The sequence below is a fragment of the Lepidochelys kempii genome, chromosome 18, assembly GCF_965140265.1.
Source record: "Lepidochelys kempii isolate rLepKem1 chromosome 18, rLepKem1.hap2, whole genome shotgun sequence".
Taxonomy (NCBI): domain Eukaryota; kingdom Metazoa; phylum Chordata; order Testudines; family Cheloniidae; genus Lepidochelys; species Lepidochelys kempii.
Window position 1 is genome coordinate 15,144,664 of NC_133273.1, and position 18,696 is coordinate 15,163,359.

The 18,696-nt window shown below is 39.9% G+C and overlaps 1 protein-coding gene across 13 annotated transcripts in view; it reads left to right on the plus strand.

The window, feature by feature from the left end:
* Positions 1–18,696, plus strand: part of RERE (arginine-glutamic acid dipeptide repeats) — a 402,477-nt gene that overhangs the window by 149,422 nt on the left and 234,359 nt on the right. For all 13 annotated transcript variants that reach the window (XM_073316831.1, XM_073316829.1, XM_073316839.1 and 10 more), the window contains one exon: positions 13,833–13,903. In XM_073316831.1, the coding sequence (XP_073172932.1) occupies positions 13,833–13,903 (71 nt within the window). The remainder of the gene's footprint in view (positions 1–13,832; positions 13,904–18,696) is intronic.

Here is an 18,696-nt window from a genome sequence, read left to right on the forward strand (position 1 = left end):
CTCTACCCTAGACACCCAGGTTTGGTGCAGGAGTCCTGTTTGACATCGTCTGAACATCCACAACTGGAGTATTTGGAAGGGGAATGTGAACAATGTGAACTGGTTCTGATTGTTCTGGGAGCAATCCTGTCATTGTCACTGGATGAGGAGGTTAGACTGTTTCTAGGTCTCTGGCATGTGATGTTAAGCAATATCAAGAGCTCATGCAGGGTGGGCGCAAAGCTACAGCTTCAGCTTGAGGAAGTTCAGGAGCCTTAGCATAGTTCACTCGACATTCTTTAACTTTCTGGACCCCGTTGAGTATAGATGCCAGGTGTTTTTTGTCGTCCTTGTTTTTCATTAATTTTGTCCAAACAGGTGTGTGTAATATAAAGACTTTTTTTCTTTTAGAAGAATAAATAAATATAGAGCAAAGGCATCCTGTTGAAGCAGAATAATCTGCTATAAGATCAGCATTACAGCAGCTGCACTAATTTGTTCTGCATAGAAGGCATTTCAAAGCCACTTACAGTTTAAACAATGGCAAAATCTCCCATTTCATTTTAGAAAACAAGTACTATTTAAGCATTTTAGATCCAAATACCTTATTCAAAGCTGCTACGTTTGACGGTAAAAATGGCAGGTGCATGGGTACCAAATTGCCAGACAAAAGAGAGAGTAACTGAGAATTTGACATAAATGTTCTTTGCAGCACAGCAATCTTATAAGAGACAGAGAATGCTGCTATTTTAAACCTGGAATAAAGTGGAAATCTACCCAATCAGAGATTTGAAATCACTGAAGTGATGCATTCACTGTTTCTGATCGGGGTGCTCCAACAATTTGGAAAATGGCACACTCCTTATCTGTTGGCCTAATCAGGTACCTCCATCTATCAGGTGATAGACTGGGGAGATTTAGAATACATCAAGTACTCTCATAAATTTTTTCCTGAGGATCTCAAAGGGCATTGCAAACCAATCTCTTACAATCCCAGTTTAGATTTTCTTTTTAATAGCTTCTCCTCCTCAACTTACCTTTCTAAGTGACTCCTGGAGTTGGTGGTACAGTGGAATTGAACCCAAGTGTCCTGATTCCTTGTTTCCTGGCATTTATATGAACACTTACATAACAGACCATGGAGGCCTAAAAGGAGGATTTCTAACCTGTTGAGAATCAATGTGCATTTAAAAAAATCTTTGTGAGTGTTTTATTTACCAAATGTATATCAGTGACTTTTTTAGAGGCATTTTGGAATCTCCAGTCAGTGTAACTCAGTGTCCCTCTGCAGTTTCTCCTACGGGAAATACAAACGTCTACCACTAAATGCATATCTTTTGCATAAGTCCTACATATCCAATGTTTGTCCATGAAAACTGTTCATATTTTCATGTTTGGGGATGTTAGCTTTGAAGAAAGCTAAGGACTCTGCCAAACCACTCTAATTCAGTCAGTTATGTAAATATAAATTACATTATTGTAGCACTTTTCATCCTAAAGGATCCCAAAGCATTTTATAAACTCTGTAAAGAGCAATTGAAATGTGACAACTTCTGGTGGGGGAGAATGGCAGCTAAATAGATGTTTGGAAAAAACATATTTCACAATAGCCGAAAGGCAGAAAGGACTGACCTTTTAGTGACACAAATACAGTAACTTAATCTACCCTGAAGGAGAAGGTGTTGTCAACCGAGCTCTTAGGCTTTCTGGAACAGCCAATCAGAGTAGGATATTTCTAATCTGAAGTTGGGACAGTTGAGACATTTCCCCCGTCTTGTACATTTGTAGGAGGGAGGAGACACCCAAAAATCCATCAACAAACCATTCTGGTGTGAATTAGTGACTGAGCATCCTTAATTTTGTTTTTGTCTCTTGGTATTTTCTGACTCCTGATTGCTTCTCTGTAGGAAAATCAAAGGTGTATCAGAACCAAATCCAGATCAATCTGTATGTTAGTGTTGCAAGGGGAGCCTTATAAAATATTGTGGGCATGCATAGACAGTGCCGAAAAAATAAGTGGTGTGGGAAATCATGTAGCTTGATGCTTGAACTGCAGAACAGTTGCTTTTATAAAATTGGGAACTGCAGACTACAATTAACTGTCATTAATTTTGTTGAATAGAAATATGTTCCATTTACTGTACAATCAGGGGCCAGGCTTGAATGAATTTAAATAGATGAAATCTAAATTATACTGACAGTCCATTAAACAGTAGCAGAAACCTCTTAAAGAAAATGGATTCACCATGATACCGGTTTATAATAAAATCATTTGCCAAATAAGAACTGCAGCCCAGGCGTCCTGAATACTCCTGTGTATTTCAAGTGAGCACTGCAAATTGGTTGAACCATTTATTGCTGAACCAGGGCTCCAGCACGTTGTTTTCTGACAAAGAGCCAGCAGTGTTGCTTGAAATCCGCTCGGCAGGAAGTGACACTAAAAGATCAGACTAGCAATTTGTTTGTTGTCAGCCGTATGGGGGAAAGAGGTAACTTTATACCTCCCTACCTGTCACTGCTGATGTTTTTCTATTGAAAACCATGCATAGCATGTTCCTAGTGCATTCCTCTTTGTATTTGTTTCTAAAACTTAGGTTATTAAAGCAGCACACTGTTCATTTGGCTGTAGTTAAAGGTCTGTTGGTGTTTCCATTATTGACCCATATTTTAAGGGGTTTGATGAGCTGGCCTTATTCATAGAGGTCAGGATTCACTGAACATGGAGAGAGGGTAATTTTCAAACCAATTGAAAGGTACGCTATATTGTGGATATGTATTTTTCTGGGTATTGAATGTTTATCCTTCTTGTTACACAATAAAGCAGTTACAAAGAGTGTGGTGTTCTTAATGTACTGTTGTTTGATTGTGAACTTGGCTATTGCAGATATTTGTGTTGTCCTCCTCATAGCTATTCTATTTATTGTGCTAAGTAAACAGTATGTGCTTTCAGAGATGGTGAAGATTATATCCTTGTCTGAAAGAGCTTATATGGTAAATTTGGTCCCTATTTAATCCTCCCCCCCAAACCCTTAAACTTGCATTACATTTAAAACAGTGAAGTAAACCAGATCCTTCTAATGAGACTATTGCTTTGATTTCCAGGACTTCTCAGGAGACTGTACCCTTCTAGGATTCCTCTGACCAACACTCTATTTGTATTGCAGTACTGCCTAGATGCCCCCTTTTTGCTGAGCCACACACAATAAAAGATGGCCCCCGTCTGAAAGTTTGAGATGAGGGACAACAGGGGTATGTGACAAATAGGAAGCATGAGATGATAGTGATTAGTGTATTAAGCAGTGATCTCAGCACATCAACTGGCTGGCCATTATCCCCATTTTCCTTTTATGCTGAAGTTGCTAAGAAGGGAGAACGTTAAAGATCTAACTTAATCTTTTGAGAACATTAGACTTTCAATGCTATATATCTGATGGAAGAGAAAATGAGAGGGACTCTGGACAGTAGGCAGAAACTGGGATGTTTGTGCTGGGAAAGGTATTTATGTTGGAGCTCAAATTGCTTTCAGCTAGACTTCGAAAGCTAAGGTTGCGACTGTTCAAGTGAAAGCAGGAGGCTGTACACGTTCCATGTCGGTGGCTTTCAAGGAATATATTTTCTGTGGAAGAAAAGTGCAGTGAGGAGAGCCTCAGGCTTTTATGCTTGGATGATGCAAGTGTTGACTCATATATTAACTAAAACCTGCAAGGCTCCTAACTGTGATGGTGTTTACTGTGTGCAGTACGTTATTAAAGGCAGAAAAGCTTCATGTGCTGAGGTTTATATTCTTCCTTTTACAAAGCCTACGTGTTCTAGCTCTGATTTTTTTAAAGGGTCTTTTAGCACGTAAGCAATATCCTTTGGAATGGGGACACCTGGGATGATCACCACAAGCTCAAAGATATAATGAATCAGTGCCATGTGTAATGGCAATGTTTTCTGGCTCCAAAGGGTTGGTGGGGGAGATTTAACAGATATTAATTTAATTTATAATGGTTCACATGAAAGAAAGAAAAAAAGTAAGTAGGCAGGTATACTGCTTGCAGTAGACAGGCAGTGAATCCCATGGGCTACACCATAGGAATTTTAGTCCTTTTTCATTGCAATGATGTTGGCTATGAAGTCTTCGCCCCCTCTCTCCCCCCCGCCCCAGCTATAGAATCTGCCAAGTGGTGGGTAATAGTCTAGATCAAACTATCTATCTTTACCATATGTCTGAGGAGAATGCCTCCTGCTGTAAGGCTTCTTCCTTGCACTTCACTGAGAAGATTAAACAGATTCACAGCAATGGTGCTGGAATTGTGGGATTAATGCCCATAACCTAGAGGACAGATGTCCCATCGCTGACTAACGGTAAATTAGTGGACAGCTTCTCCAGCCCTTTACTGACCAAGTGTAAATGCCTCCTTGAAGGGAGGGCAAGCCTTTTTCAAATAAATAACCCTGGGCCGCAACAGTTTCTTGAACTTTCCCTTTAATGCTGTTGCAGATGTCAGCAGAGAAGACGCTTGTACCAATGGTGATGTGGGACAGAGGTGGTCAGGAGCAGATGAACAGGCGGAAAGTGGAGGGATAAAAATGGAGGGCTGTGAAAATAGGCACAGAAGTCTTTAGAATGCAAGGATAGTAGTTTTGAACTGGTCCATGAAAAGAACAGGAAGTCCATGGAGAAGTTGCAACTTGGCACCGTTATTGCATGCTTCCCATGATCCTTCTCCATGCATGAGGTGGACAGAAGCATTCTGTTCTGTGTGGCTGGACTGTAGATAGCTAGCACTGGAAGAAAAAGATTGCAATAGTCGGAGAATGATGTGAAGAAGGTAATAGACATGGAGTCGAGTGAGTGGCATTCATGGGCATTTGTTGCACTATCTTATTCCATTTTGCTTTGCAGCAGATTCTGCTTGATGAAGTTTTTATGCAGATATATGCATTTCCCTTCTTGAGCTGCCAGGTGTCAGTAACTGTAACTGTTATTCCATGTCAAACTATGTCCTGGAATGATAACCTGGGGATTTACTCAATCTAGAGGTCTCAACATACTATATTTGAATGGTTTATTTGCTGTTATGGTCCATAACTAACTAAAAAAATAATCATCCAAAGCACAGGACTTGGTGGTGATGGGGGACTTGAACTACACAGATACCTGTTGGGAAAATAACACAGCAGGGCACAGATTATCCAACAAGTTCTTGGAATGTATTGGAGACAGTTTTTTTATTTCAGAAGATGGAGAAAGCTACCAGGGGAGAGACTGTTCTAGATTTGATTTTTGACAAATAGGGAGGAACTGATTGAGAATTTGAAAGTGGAAGGCAACTTGGGTGAAAGTGATCATGAAATGGTAGAGTTTGTGATTCTAAGGAATGGTCAGGAGGGAGAACAGCAAAATAAAGACAATGGATTTCAAGAAGGCAGACTTTAGGAAACTCAAGGTAAGATCCCCTGGGAAGCAAGTCCAAGGGGAAAAACAATTGAAGACAGCTGGCAATTTTTTAATGAGACATTACTAAGGCCACAAGAGCAAACTATCCCACTGCGTAGGAAAGATAGGAAGTATGGCAAGAGACCGCCCTAGCTTAACCAGAAGATCTTCAGTGACCTAAAAATCAAAAAAGAGTCATATAAAAAGTAAAAACTAGGTCAAATTACGAAGGATGAATATAAACAAATAACTCAAATATGTAGGGACAAAATTAGAAAGACCACGGCACAAAACGAGATAAAACTAGCTAGAGACATAAAGGGTAACAAGAAAACATTCTACAAATATATTAGAAGCAACAGGAAGACTAAGGACAGGGTAGGTCTGTTACTCAATGGGGGGAGGGAGGGAGAGAAATAATAACAGAAAATATGGAAATGGCAGAGGTGCTTAATGACTATTTCGTTTCGGTTTTCACCAAGAAGTTTGCTGGTGATTGGACGTCTAACATAGTGAATGTCAGTGAAAATGAGGTAGGATCAGAGGCTAAAATAGGGAAAGAACAAGTTAAAAATTACTTAGACAAGTTAGATGTCTTCAAGTCACCAGGGCCTGATGAAATGCATCCTAGAATACTGAGGGAGCTGACTGAGGAGATATCTGAGCCGTTAGTGATTATCTTTGAAAAGTCATGGGAAGACGGGAGAGATTCCAAAAAACTGGAAAAGGGCAAATATAGTGCCAATCTATAAAAAGGGAAATAAGGACAACCCAGGGGATTACAGACCGGTCACCTTATCTTCTGTACCTGCAAATAATTAAGCAAGCTTTCTTTGGCAGCATAACAAGCCTTCTGGATGGGGGGAAGGGGTAGACATGGCCTATCTGGATTTTAGTAAAGCTTTTGATGCTGTCTTGCATGACCTTTTCATAAACAAACTAGGGAAATTCAACCTTCATGGAGCTACTATAAGGTGGATGCAAAACTGGTTGGAAAACCGTTCCCAGAGAGTAGTTATCAGTGGTTCACAGTTATGCTGGAAGGGCATAACGAGTGGGGTCCTGCAGGGATCAGTTCTAGGTCGGGTTCTGTTCAATATCTTTCAGTGATTTAGATAATGGCATAGAGAGTACACTTATAAAGTTTGTGGATGATACCAAGCTGGCAGGGGTTACAAGTGCTTTGGAGGATAGGATTGTAATTCAGTTAGTCCAGATCATTTTGGAGAAATGGTTTGAAATAAAAAGGATGTAATTCAATAAGGACAAATGCAAAGTACTCCACTTAGGAAGGAACAGTCAGTTGCACGCATACAAAACGGGAAATGGCTGTCTAGGAAGGAATACTGCGGAAAGGGATTTGGGGGTCAAAGTGGACCCCAAGCTAAATGAGAGTCAACAGTGTAACACTCCTGCAAATACATCCCAGAATGATGTTCGCTTTGTTTGCAAGAATGTTGTAAGCAAGACATGAGAAGTAATTCTTCCACTTGACTCCGCGCTGATTAGGCTGCAACTGGAGTATCGTGTCCGGTTCTGGGCACCACATTTCAGGGAAGAGGTGGACAAATTGGAGAAAGTCCAAAGAAGAACAACAAAAATGATTAAAGGTCTAGAAAACCTGACCTATGAGGGAAGACTGAAAAAATTGGGTTTGTTTAGTCTGAAGGGAAGACTGAAAGGGGACATAACAGTTTTCAAGTACATAAAAGGTTGTTATAAGGAGGAGGGAGAAGAATTGTTTTTCTTAACCTCTGAGGTTAGGACAAGAAGCAGTGGGCTTAAGTTGAAGCAAAGGAGATGTAGGTTGGACATTAGGAAAAACTTCCTAACTGTCAGGGTGGTTAAGCACTAGAATAAATTGCCTAGGGAAGTTGCGGAATCTCCATCATTGGAGATTTTTAAGAGCAGGTTAGACAAACACCTGTCAGGGGTAGTCTAGATAATACTTAGTCCTGCCATGAGTGCAGGGGACTGAGCTAGATGACTTCTCGAGGTCCCTGCCAGTCCTTTGATTCTATGTACGTATGTCCATGTAGTGAGATGAATAGCAGTCTGGTCATCAGGCAGGATTCGGCTGGAAATTAAGTGGTCTGTGGATTGTGCCTCACATAATTACCAGAAGTGGGCAGAACTTCAAACACTTACTAGCAAGATGACAGGTTTCAGAGTAGCAGCTGTTAGTCTGTATTCTCAAAAAGAAAAGGAGTACTTATGGCACCTGAGAGACTAACCAATTTATTTGAGCATAAGCTTTCGTGAGCTACAGCTCACTTCATCGGATGTATACTGTGGAAACTGCAGAAGACATTATATACACAGAGACCATGAAACAATACCTCCTCCCACCCCACTCTCCTGCTGGTAATAGCTTATCTAAAGTGATCATCAAGTTGGGCCATTTCCAGCACAAACCCAGGTTTTCTCAAACCCCCGCCCCCCCCCCCAAAAAAAAACCACACACACACACAAACTCACTCTCCTGCTGGTAATAGCTTATCCAAAGTGACCACTCTCCCTACAATGTGCATGATAATCAAGGTGGGCCATTTCCAGCACAAATCCAGGTTTTCTCACTCCCCACACGCAAACTCACTGTGTGTTTGGGGGGGAGGTGAGAAAACCTGGATTTGTGCTGGAAATGGCCCACCTTGATTTTCATACACATTGTAAGGAGAGTGGTCACTTTGGATAAGCTATTACCAGCAGGAGAGTGAGTTTGTGTGTGGGGGGGTGGAGGGTGAGAAATCCTGGATTTGTGCTGGAAATGGCCCAACTTGATTATCATACACATTGTAAGGAGAGTGATCACTTTAGATAAGCTATTACCAGCAGGAGAGTGGGGTGGGAGGAGGTATTGTTTCATGGTCTTTGTGTATATAATGTCTTCTGCAGTTTCCACAGTATGCATCCGATGAAGTGAGCTGTAGCTCACGAAAGCTTATGCTCAAATAAATTGGTTAGTCTCTAAGGTGCCACAAGTACTCCTTTTCTTTTTGTGAATACAGACTAACATGGCTGTTACTCTGAAACCTGATCTGTAAAGGGATTCAGAAGGAAGTAAATTTGCTGTGTGAAGGGCCTCCTCTTTATTGTATGATGTTTAGTTCTATCTCCTCTTTTGGCTTTCTTTCCTTTTCTGACGAATGGTGTTGTTTGCAGATGCTAAGAGGCGGCAGTAGGCACTCAGAGACACCACTGTGCTAGTATTAAAGTGGTGAGAAATGATGAAGCCAGACAATTCAAAATGAAAGCAGACTCTCTTCAGTCATAGCATGGCTTGTGCTAAAGCTTCACAAGGATCTGAAATCACTGAAAAATGGTTACAGTAATTAGTCCTGGTTAGCATAAGGATAGATTCCATTGTAGACTTAGAATGAACATATATTTTTGTCTGTGGATTTTATTCTCTTAGTGATGGAAAGAAAAAGAAATGTGGTGCATGACAGGTAACATGATGGCATCCCAGTTTCAGTCGTTTAATATTTGTGAAGAGCTTCGAGATCTTTTGAAGGAAGACTCTTAAGTGTGAGCTTTTATTTATTACATAGATTATTCTGGCACTCACACTGTTTATGGTCCATTACACACATAATATTTTAAGCTTCTTCTAAAGAAATATATATATGTATTTGTACTGCTGCAGCAGCTGCTGTTGGCTGTCTAGTAAATATGCATTTTGGTATAGGTAAGTTTGAAAATGTATGTTGTATACCTGAGGGATGGAAACTCCTCCTCCGCTTGGCACCCGCGAGAGACTCAGGTTCATAATATAAAAATGAATTAGACTTTTCTTTTAAAATGTGGATTTTAGTTTGCGTATTCATATCCAACAGACAAATCCCTTGTGTGAATCTGCCTGCTGCACGTTCAGTCTGTCATGCCGAAAGTCTCTGTTAGTTTGTTTTGTTAAAAAAGATTACTATGAATAAGCAGTGGCAGATTTTTCAACATTAGTATATTGGCTAATTCCTCCCCAGCCTCATCCCCAGCAACATAAAGTATTTGTCTACTAAATCATACTGATTTAAATCCATGGGTCACTGACATCATGTTGTGGATTCTCAGGGAGGGAGGTAGACAGAGAGACTGTATATCACTTGTTCTCCCAATGATGATCCACCCCCCATCTGCTCTGTAATATTACGGCAGTATAAAGGAGGCAAAAGTAATTTAATGCACTGGGTTTGGTTGTTTATATGTGTTCTCCTTTTTTAGTATTGGAATTATTTCTCTCACTATGCGTAGGTCTTGACATTTATTAAGACTGAATCTCCCCTGGGTGCCTGCAGCCCCCAATCATGTATTCAGGTCACTTTTTAGTTAGGTTCCATCCGCCTGTTTATTATGCTACCCTTCTGATGTTGGTGTCATTCATAAATTTGATCATTAATTAAATTTACACCAGATGAACATTCGTCAAGGGGAAAAAAAACGCGGTTGGAAGAAGTTCTTGTTTTTTTGTTGGCTTTTTTGACACTGAAACATTTAGAAACCCCCCCAAAGATGCTCTGACGTAGACTGGGTTGTCACTAGTATTACTGCTAGAAGATGAACAGATGCTCCACCACTAAGATAGAATCCTCTCTGTAGATACATGGGAATGCCCTATGGACTATAATTTGAAAAAACACTGGTTCAAATCACAATAGCATTTGCAGATGTCTCTCAGTGAATGATAAAATGTTATGCTAGAAGAGCAAAACACATCTCAAATTTTATTTACATTTGTGTCACTTAAACTGCTGATGCTCATTTTCAGCTAACTTGAAAAATAAAAAGATAAGAAAAAAATTAGCTTCTTGCCCTGAGTCTGACATGCCAAATTCCCAGTCCAGAACACTGGAGTCCTAAACCCCTGAAGTTAGGAGTTTATAATGGGGATGTCGACACAAAGCTCTGCTATAATTTTCTTCTGACTTTATCTTATAAATGAATTAAGAAGCTGGGTCAGAACAGGGCATTCTTTCAATTTCTGTTGTCAATTGGAGACCAGCTTGACTGATGCTGATAAAATTATGATTTCAGACCACTCCAGATTCTAATCCCTCTGTTTTATGTCTTTCTATAAAATAAGCAATAGGTTTAATAGCTTTTCTTTTTTCTTTTTTAAAAAAATAACACCTTGTGCCAAGCTCATTTGACTTTATCAAATGCTGCCACAAAATGATTCACAGCAAAAGTCCTGATGGATAGCGACTGGCGTGATAGAGTAGCCTGTTTTACAAAGCATAGTGTTGCGTGTAGGAATGTGGCATATGGATTCACAGGCGGCGTTGGATAAGTCAAGTTACCATGGTTTCTTTGTAAACACTCAGCAGGAAGTGACTTTTTGTTCAATAACAAGGCATTACCGTTTAAGTAAAAAAGGAAGGCTGGTACACTGTTTGTGGGGATCCACCAGCCCAGCTGCTAGATAACTCCTGTATGGGGTACTATTATTCAGGCAGGATTTAGCCAACCAGAACTGAAAGTTTGTTCTTTGCACCATTGCTATACAGCTCATCCTGTCTCTCTCTCTTGCAAATTTATGTTCCATTTTTCTTCAGTGAATTTAACTTTTTATGCGCATGTGGCATCTAGCAAAGAGAGAGTGCTTTTAAAAAAAAGGGGGGGGGGTGGGAGGGGCTAGAAAATGCTCCATCCATTACCTTGTGGCTTCAAGGGTTTTTTGGGGGGCCTGAACACCACTTAAGTCGATAAAGCTACGCCAACTGCCCCTGATAGTTGAGCTCTCATTCTGGCTGGAGTTTGTTGTTGGCAGGCTTCAAACAGTTGCAGTGATTGCTTTTAGCTATTTGATACCTTACAAATCCTTTAGGAATATGTGTCACAATGAGCAGCATTTGTCAGTTTGGGAGTTTCTTGTAATGCAAAAGGCAAGGTAACCCTCTGTCTGAGTTAGATACTTTTGTGCTTAGATCTAAACTTGAAGTCTAAGCTCTTTCAGACAGGAACATTGTCCATTCTAGAGGAAAATGCCGTCATATGGATTCATGGATTAATTGAGGAGCCTAATTTTTGCTTTAAGTTCTCTTTAACTGAATGTGCAATTTCAATATCTTGCTGGGTGTGCTTGAGTATTCAAGAGGAATAGGGTGAGATTATTTTCCAATATGCTGTGGCAAGTGGGCACTGGTCTGCCATCACTGGTTAACAAGGGGAAAAAATTGATGTTTGATGTTTATTGAATGGGTCTTGCCTGATTGAGGGTATTTGGGGAGGAAATACTCTGCATCTGGGTTGGTGGACCCAAGACCTAACCACATTAACTTCCAGGTAATAATCCCTTCTTGGATTGATCATTTTTTTAAATGGGATTTAAGTTTTAGGGGAATGGCAGTTGGCCGAGGACAAAAGGAAATACATGGAAATATGCACTAGCAATCTGGAAAAAAGCGAGTTTGGGGAAGTTCAGGATATACAGGGGAAATTTGGTTTACACTTCAGTTTAAATAGTTGGTCCAAAAGTTAAAGCCATTTCAACTTGTACCTTATGTCCCTGCCACACCAGAGGATACTTTCTTTACTCCTTATTTAGGTGTTCCCGGTATGTACAACGTAAGTCCTATGGTCACATGAAAAGTTCCTTGCTAGGAAGCCCAGCTGGATGGATGGTTTTGTGGTTAAGGCACTGGTACTTTGTGGTACTTAACAGATTTAATTCCTGGCGCAAATGTTCTCTGTGGCCATGGCAATTTACTTGATCTCTGGGTGCTGCAGTTTCCTATCTGTATAATGGAGATATTTAATTTTTCCCCCCTCAGACTTTTGTCTATGCAAACTGTAAACTTTTTAGGACAAGCTTCCTCTTCTATGTTTGTACAGCTCCTAAAACGCTGGGGCTAGTGGGCTACTGTGAAACAATCAATCATCTGCTTTGTAAGGGTTAAGGTAACTTTATCTAATTAAGTTTATCAGAGCCCTGCCTCATTGTAGCCCCCTGCATCAGTTATCCCTTCCCCAGCCTTTTTCTATCTCGTTTGTGCCATGTATGCGTGGGACTCCACTGCCTTTTGCCGTGATACTATTACAGTCTAGCAGTATTGGGTTAGGTTAGTAGCAATTGCATGGTAGACCACCAACTAACCTAGGAACTGGTGTTTAAGAAGGTAGCACTTTCTTTTGAGGCATTATGTTACTACCACATTTTGAATGAGATGTAAAACCAAGGTCCTCACCAATTACAGTCAGAGCATCTATCATAGAAGTACTAGAGCCTTTGAATGTGGTGTCTTGGTCAACTTCCACCTTTGATGATCATGTTCTATCTATCTAGATTCTTACTGCAATTTCAGTTGTTTTAAGATACTGATGTTGAGCAGTTGCTGAGTTTTATCTCCTGAGGTGACTGCATTTCAGTGGTGGAAGAAGTGATTCCTACCCGAGTGAAGTTTGAATATAGCCTGAATAGTGTTTGTAAAGCACTATATTCTCTGTCAGTTTAAAATATTTATTATGATGATGCATTCATAAGTGTAGAAGAGCTAAAACTGCAATAGTTTTCCCCTCATTTTTTTTCTTTTACAGTTATTAGGAAATAAGACAATGGGAGAAAGGCTAGTTGTATTTTGAGCACCTGAGGTTTTAGTAAGGTATACACCTTTTGCAGAAGTGTGTGTAGATTCATGGAAAATCTGAATAACTAGTTGTGTGTGAATATAAATGAAAAAAGCACTGAGACGATCTGTGAAATATTTCCTTGACTTTTGGAGCAACATCTCTGCTTTCTAGCAAGCTGTGTGTGGATTTTCCCATTTCTAAGGTCATTATCATTAACCAGGCAATTCTTTCTCCATTCAGTGCTGTTTTTTTCCCCTAAACCCATGCTTTTGTTGTGATTATTGCTGGGATTGTGTTTGTAACACAACAGATCTCATTTTACAGCAACGTTTTAGTGTCCAGTTGTCAAAAACAAAAATAATTACTCAGCCTCTGTCATGTGAAATGTAATTTGAGAAAGCTCAGTTCTTCCCTGAGGAAAATCTAATTTAGTTTACTCCATTCCAGCTATGATTGGTTGCCTTGGTTTTCTTTACAATTAGAAAAGAAAATATGTTAGTGTTAAGTTTTTAATAGTGAGTTAACCAGAAGAGATTTGATTAGTTTCCTCTCTTGTTTTAGTCTGGTCCATAGGTTATGGCCTCATCATTGTATTAGCTAAATTCAGAAGTCTGGTCCGAGTTCATTTGTTTTCTGAACAAAACATAACATAAAAATTCACCTTTATTTTAATAAACTACTACTTTATTTAGAATGAAAATTCTAGCTTCTATTTTAGACCAAGCATAGCATATTTACATTTTATATAATAAACATTGTGGTTCTCTTAGTTTATACTGTTTTCTTAAACGTGTCCTGTTTTTATTCTTTCTGTCTGAGGTATAGAAATTAATTGCCATTATTTCAAATTATTTCTTTTTTAAAGATTGCGTATATATTGAAAGTCGCCGGCCGAACACCCCGTACTTCATCTGCAGCATTCAAGACTTCAAATTGGTAAGTAGTGTTTTCCATGTTTTTTCTTAACATGGTGATGATATTGCACAATCTTTTACTCCCTTTAACCCTTCTCTTTTAGTAAAACCCTTCTCTTTTAGTAATACTCTAGTAACTTTGTCACTACTGAAACAATGAAGTGCCCTCTACAGGCAGAGCTGGTTGGTTAGTTGGGACACAGAGAACTCTTCACAAGGTTTTATAATCCACATAGCTATCTTTTGTACTTCGAGTGCTCTAGGGAGGAAGTGGTACAGTAGTTTACTGGTTTGCTGGAAAAGCTGATTATAACATTGTCTAGAGACTATACTGTAATGATAAATTCTCTATAAATAAATGCTGAAGATGGAGTTGTGGGCTATCAAGAGTTGTGGTTTGGTAGCCTGTTGGACTATGTGGATACAGGACTTGAGTTGAGATTTAATGACTTCCTCACTATCTCCTCCTAAGGACACTTGTCATGAAAACTGTTAGATTAAAAAAAAAAAATTCAAATCTTCTTTCAAAACCTTCGGTCTTAAATGAATTTTTAATTCAAGGACACATCACCACAGTAAGAACTTGAGAGACGTGTGATGTCGTCCCCCCCCCACACACTCCTCTTCCCCCAAATCCATAGCTTTGTAACATAAAATAACTTTAAGCAAATCCCTGTGCCGGTTTTAAGTGGGCTACACATGCTTATTATCGTGATACAATACAGTAGGAAATCTCCACCTTCCTTCTCCAGGTGGTACAGCATAGGTGGCATCTATGTTTTTCTCAGGCCCCTGTTATACTTAAGAGTAATCAGGGGGAGTTAGATAGAATGAGGTCCTTAACTGAGAATCTCCTTTCTTTCAGCTGCTTTTGTGTCACAAATATTTATATCACTTAAAAGTTAAAGCAATAAATAATTACAGGCCCAGGGTGACACATTCCTTGTTTAGATTACCTACCATCTGTTTCTGCTAAAGGTTCTCTTTCCTTTCTCTATCTGCTCTCTCCAACCCCCAGTTAATTTTGCAGGGCTACAGTGTGGGGGAACGTGTTCTTTCCTTTTGCCTGTTACATTGATGGCTTTCTTCTTCAATATTTATGTCCATGCTAGTTGTCTGTTTTTCCAGAGGTCTCCATTATTTACAGTATCCATCCTTTCAGGTAATTTTTCACACCCTTCCCTGACTTCTCTGAAGCCTAGCAGCTACCTGTTTGTTGGACTTTTTGTTATTACTTAAACATTTGCTGCTTTTCTGTGATCTCTAACAAGTACAATACGGTTACACCATGAAAAATACTTAAGTGTATTTTTATCTACCAGGTTCTAAGAATGCGTTAAACCCCATTTGTACAATTTTTGCACATTAGCAGGTGCCTTCATGTTTCAGCGGAATCTCTCATGAAATGCTGAATTACAATGTGATAGTTGCCATTCTGGATAGAAGTTCCTGCTGAGTTACAGTAATTGCTCAGGGTATCAACAGCAGTAAAAGCTGAAGCTTCTGTTGTCAGTATTGGTCTAGTACAACACATTAAAGTTGTCTGCAAAAACAATGTGGGAAGCAAAGTGCAATATATTTTGATCCTTTAAATAAAAACAAAAAAAAACAACCACCACCTCACACCGTGTTTCTTACTTTTGTTTTTGTTTTGAGGTTCTGTATGCAGCTCACACTTGCAGGGATGTATAATGGTAGGAATGCTGCTGATTCCTCTTTATGGAAGGAATATAGTTGCTGTATGCCTGTCCCCTTCACACTGTAGGTTCTTTAATTCCCCTGATGGTTTTGTCAATAAAATTGGGGGCATAATGAACGCTTAAAAAGAGACTGATGTTGGTTTTACTAACAGAAAATGGATCTGCAGTGTTTTTGTCACGGTTGATCTATTTGCTGAGGAAAGGGTAGTATGTACAGTGGAAAGGACACTTGATCTCTCTGCTATGCCAGATTCCAACAAAAAAACACAATTTTGTTTTGCCCTTAGCAAAACATGTCAAGTGAAGCAGGGAAAAAAAAAAAGCAACAGCTTTGAAATGTCACCAACTAATTAAGTACATTATCTTCTTGGTTGTCATAAACTAAGTGTGGGTTTGGATGCATAGCTGACAGTTTTTTACTTCCTTAGTAATAACCCTTTTAACTTGTTGGTTCAGTGATTTTGGTGCAATCCAGGCACAGAACTTTTCCCTAGTTATGTTTTTATACCCAGAATGGGTGCGGGAGGGGAGGAGAAAGGACCATTGACCATGTGTGATGGGTTCGGTCACAGAGACCCCCCTTGGGACTGTCACCTGATGTGCTGGAATTACCTTTGAGCCCATTTTCCCTGCCAGCCTGGGACTCCAGAACTGTGCCTTGTTGAGCCAGACATGCTAGCCTGCTGCGACAGAGACCCAGGTCTGGTCCACGCCCCCAAAGCTGCAGGCTATAACCAAAAACTGCTCAGCAGGTCACCTGTCTCCAGCACCCAGACACCCAGTTCCCAATGGGATCCAAACCCCAAATAAATCAGTTTGACTCTGTATAAAGCTTATACAGGGTAAACTCATAAATTGTCCGCCCTCTATAACACTGAGAGAGAGAGAGAGATGCACAGCTGTTTGCTCTCCCAGGCAGTAATCACTTACTCTGGGTTAATTAATAAACAAAAGTGATTTTATTAAGTATAAAAAGTAGGATTTAAGTGGTTTCAGGTAATAACATACAGAACAAAGTAAGTCACCAAACAAAGTAAAGCAAAAACATGCAAGTCTAAGCCTAATACATTAAGAAACGATTACAGGTAAAATCTCACCCTCAGAGATGTTCTGATAAGTTTCTTTCACAGACTAGATGCTTTCCTGGTCTGGGCCCAATCCTTTCCCCTGGTACAGTCCTTGTTAGTCCCAGCAGACATCTTAGGGGGAAAGTAGGGGTGTTCTCATGACTGGCAGCCCCCTTTGTCCTATTCCACCCCCTTTTATAGCTTTGGCACCAGGCAGGAATCTTTTGTCTCTCTGGGTCCCCACCTCTCCTTCTAAATGGAAAAGCACCAGGTTTAAGATGGATTCCAGTATCAGGTGACACGTTCACATGTCCTGTGGGACCCCAGCCTCCGTTCTTCCAGGGATGGCCCGTACATGCACCCAGGAAGGTTTACAATCAATTGTCCTAGTCAGTGGGAGCCGTCAAGCTTCCAAACCACCATTAATGGCCCACACTTTGCATAGTTACAGTAGGACCTCAGAGTTCTACTTCATATTCCTAGTTTTATACACAAGAATGAGACATTCATACAAATAGGATGAACACACTCAGTAGACTATAAGCTTTGTAATGATACCTTGCAAGAAACCTTTTGCATAAAGCATATTCCAGTTACATCATATTCACACTCATCGGCATATTTCCATAAAACATTATGGAGTGCAATGTCAGAATTTTCATATTACAGATGGTGACAACGGGCTCCAGAGGTGAAGTAACCTGTCTAAGATGACAAGAAGCTCTGCAACAGAGCTGAGACTCGAACCCAAGAGTCTTCGTTCCTGGTTCAGTGTCTTAGCCACCTGACTAATTAGCCAGTTCTTCTGTGGTTAATTACATGTGGAGAAAATGTGCCAGGCATTTACACCTGTGGATATGGCTACTGAAATTCCCTTTTCATTCTAAAAGCTTAAATTGAAAACAGATTTGGGTCTTCCAATAATAGGTCTTAAATCATCACTGTTTTCCTCCCCCTTCCCCCACCAGATTTCAAAGTATGACACCTGATAATTTCAATGACATATCCAAGCCTTTCTCCTACTTAAGAAGAAGAAGAAGAAAGGAAAAAAGGCTGCTAGATAGACTCCTAGAATGGCTAAGATTTTATGTTGAAAGACTCCCTTTCCACTTCAATAAAGCTTGATCAGGATGACTAACTGGGGAATTAAAACTTTCTTGCCTGTCTCACCTCTGTTAAAATTGAAGCGAATTAAACAAAAAAAGGGGTGGGGGAAGGATAGGATGACACCCAGCTTGATGGATCTGTATGGACTGAACTGCCATTGCTGCCTCTGGAAGTGATAGGTTCACATGGCAAGTGTTACGGATTGTTTCAGAACAGCCTATACTCTAATCTCTAGATTGTGCTGCCTAGGAAAGAAACCAATTGTCCTCCCCTGACATGCTCTTTCGATCTCCCACTGTCATAGCATGTACGTTGTTATGTTTTCTCACATTAGTATATTGCACTTAAATTACAAGTCCCTCTGTTGACACTTTAAGATGAATCAATTCAGCTAAAAGAGATACTAGAAGAATCTCTTTTCATTTCCTGAAGAACAGTCCCCTCTCACCAATGGCCATTAAGTCCCAGTGATAAAGCTTTAGTTACTACTGCTGTTCTCTTTGCAATCTGTCTCTACTGCTGTGCTGTTCGTGATTTTCTTTCACTTGGACATTTACAATGTTGAGGAGCTGGTTCATTCTCTCCATAAATTGTTCCTCAAGTGTTAATGAGTCTAGGAGCAGCAGCAGACTTGGTTCCAAAGCTCATTGTTACAGACTTTACTTGAGATCAGAAGCTAACTCTTCACATTTTTCTATGGCACCTGGAAATCAAATGGGGGCTAGAGGAAAGAAAGTAGGGGAGATCACAAAGTGATTTTGCCTTTCTAGGTGCACTGTAATTGGAAATGGTCACAGATAACATTTGTGCTCTCCTGTGTAAGGCATTTCAATGATGGCTATCTCCTTCAAATATTCAGTTATGCATAAAACTAACTATAAATGGAATTGTAAAGTAAAGTATGATGTGTGCGATGATCTAAAGGTAAACCTGTATCCTCC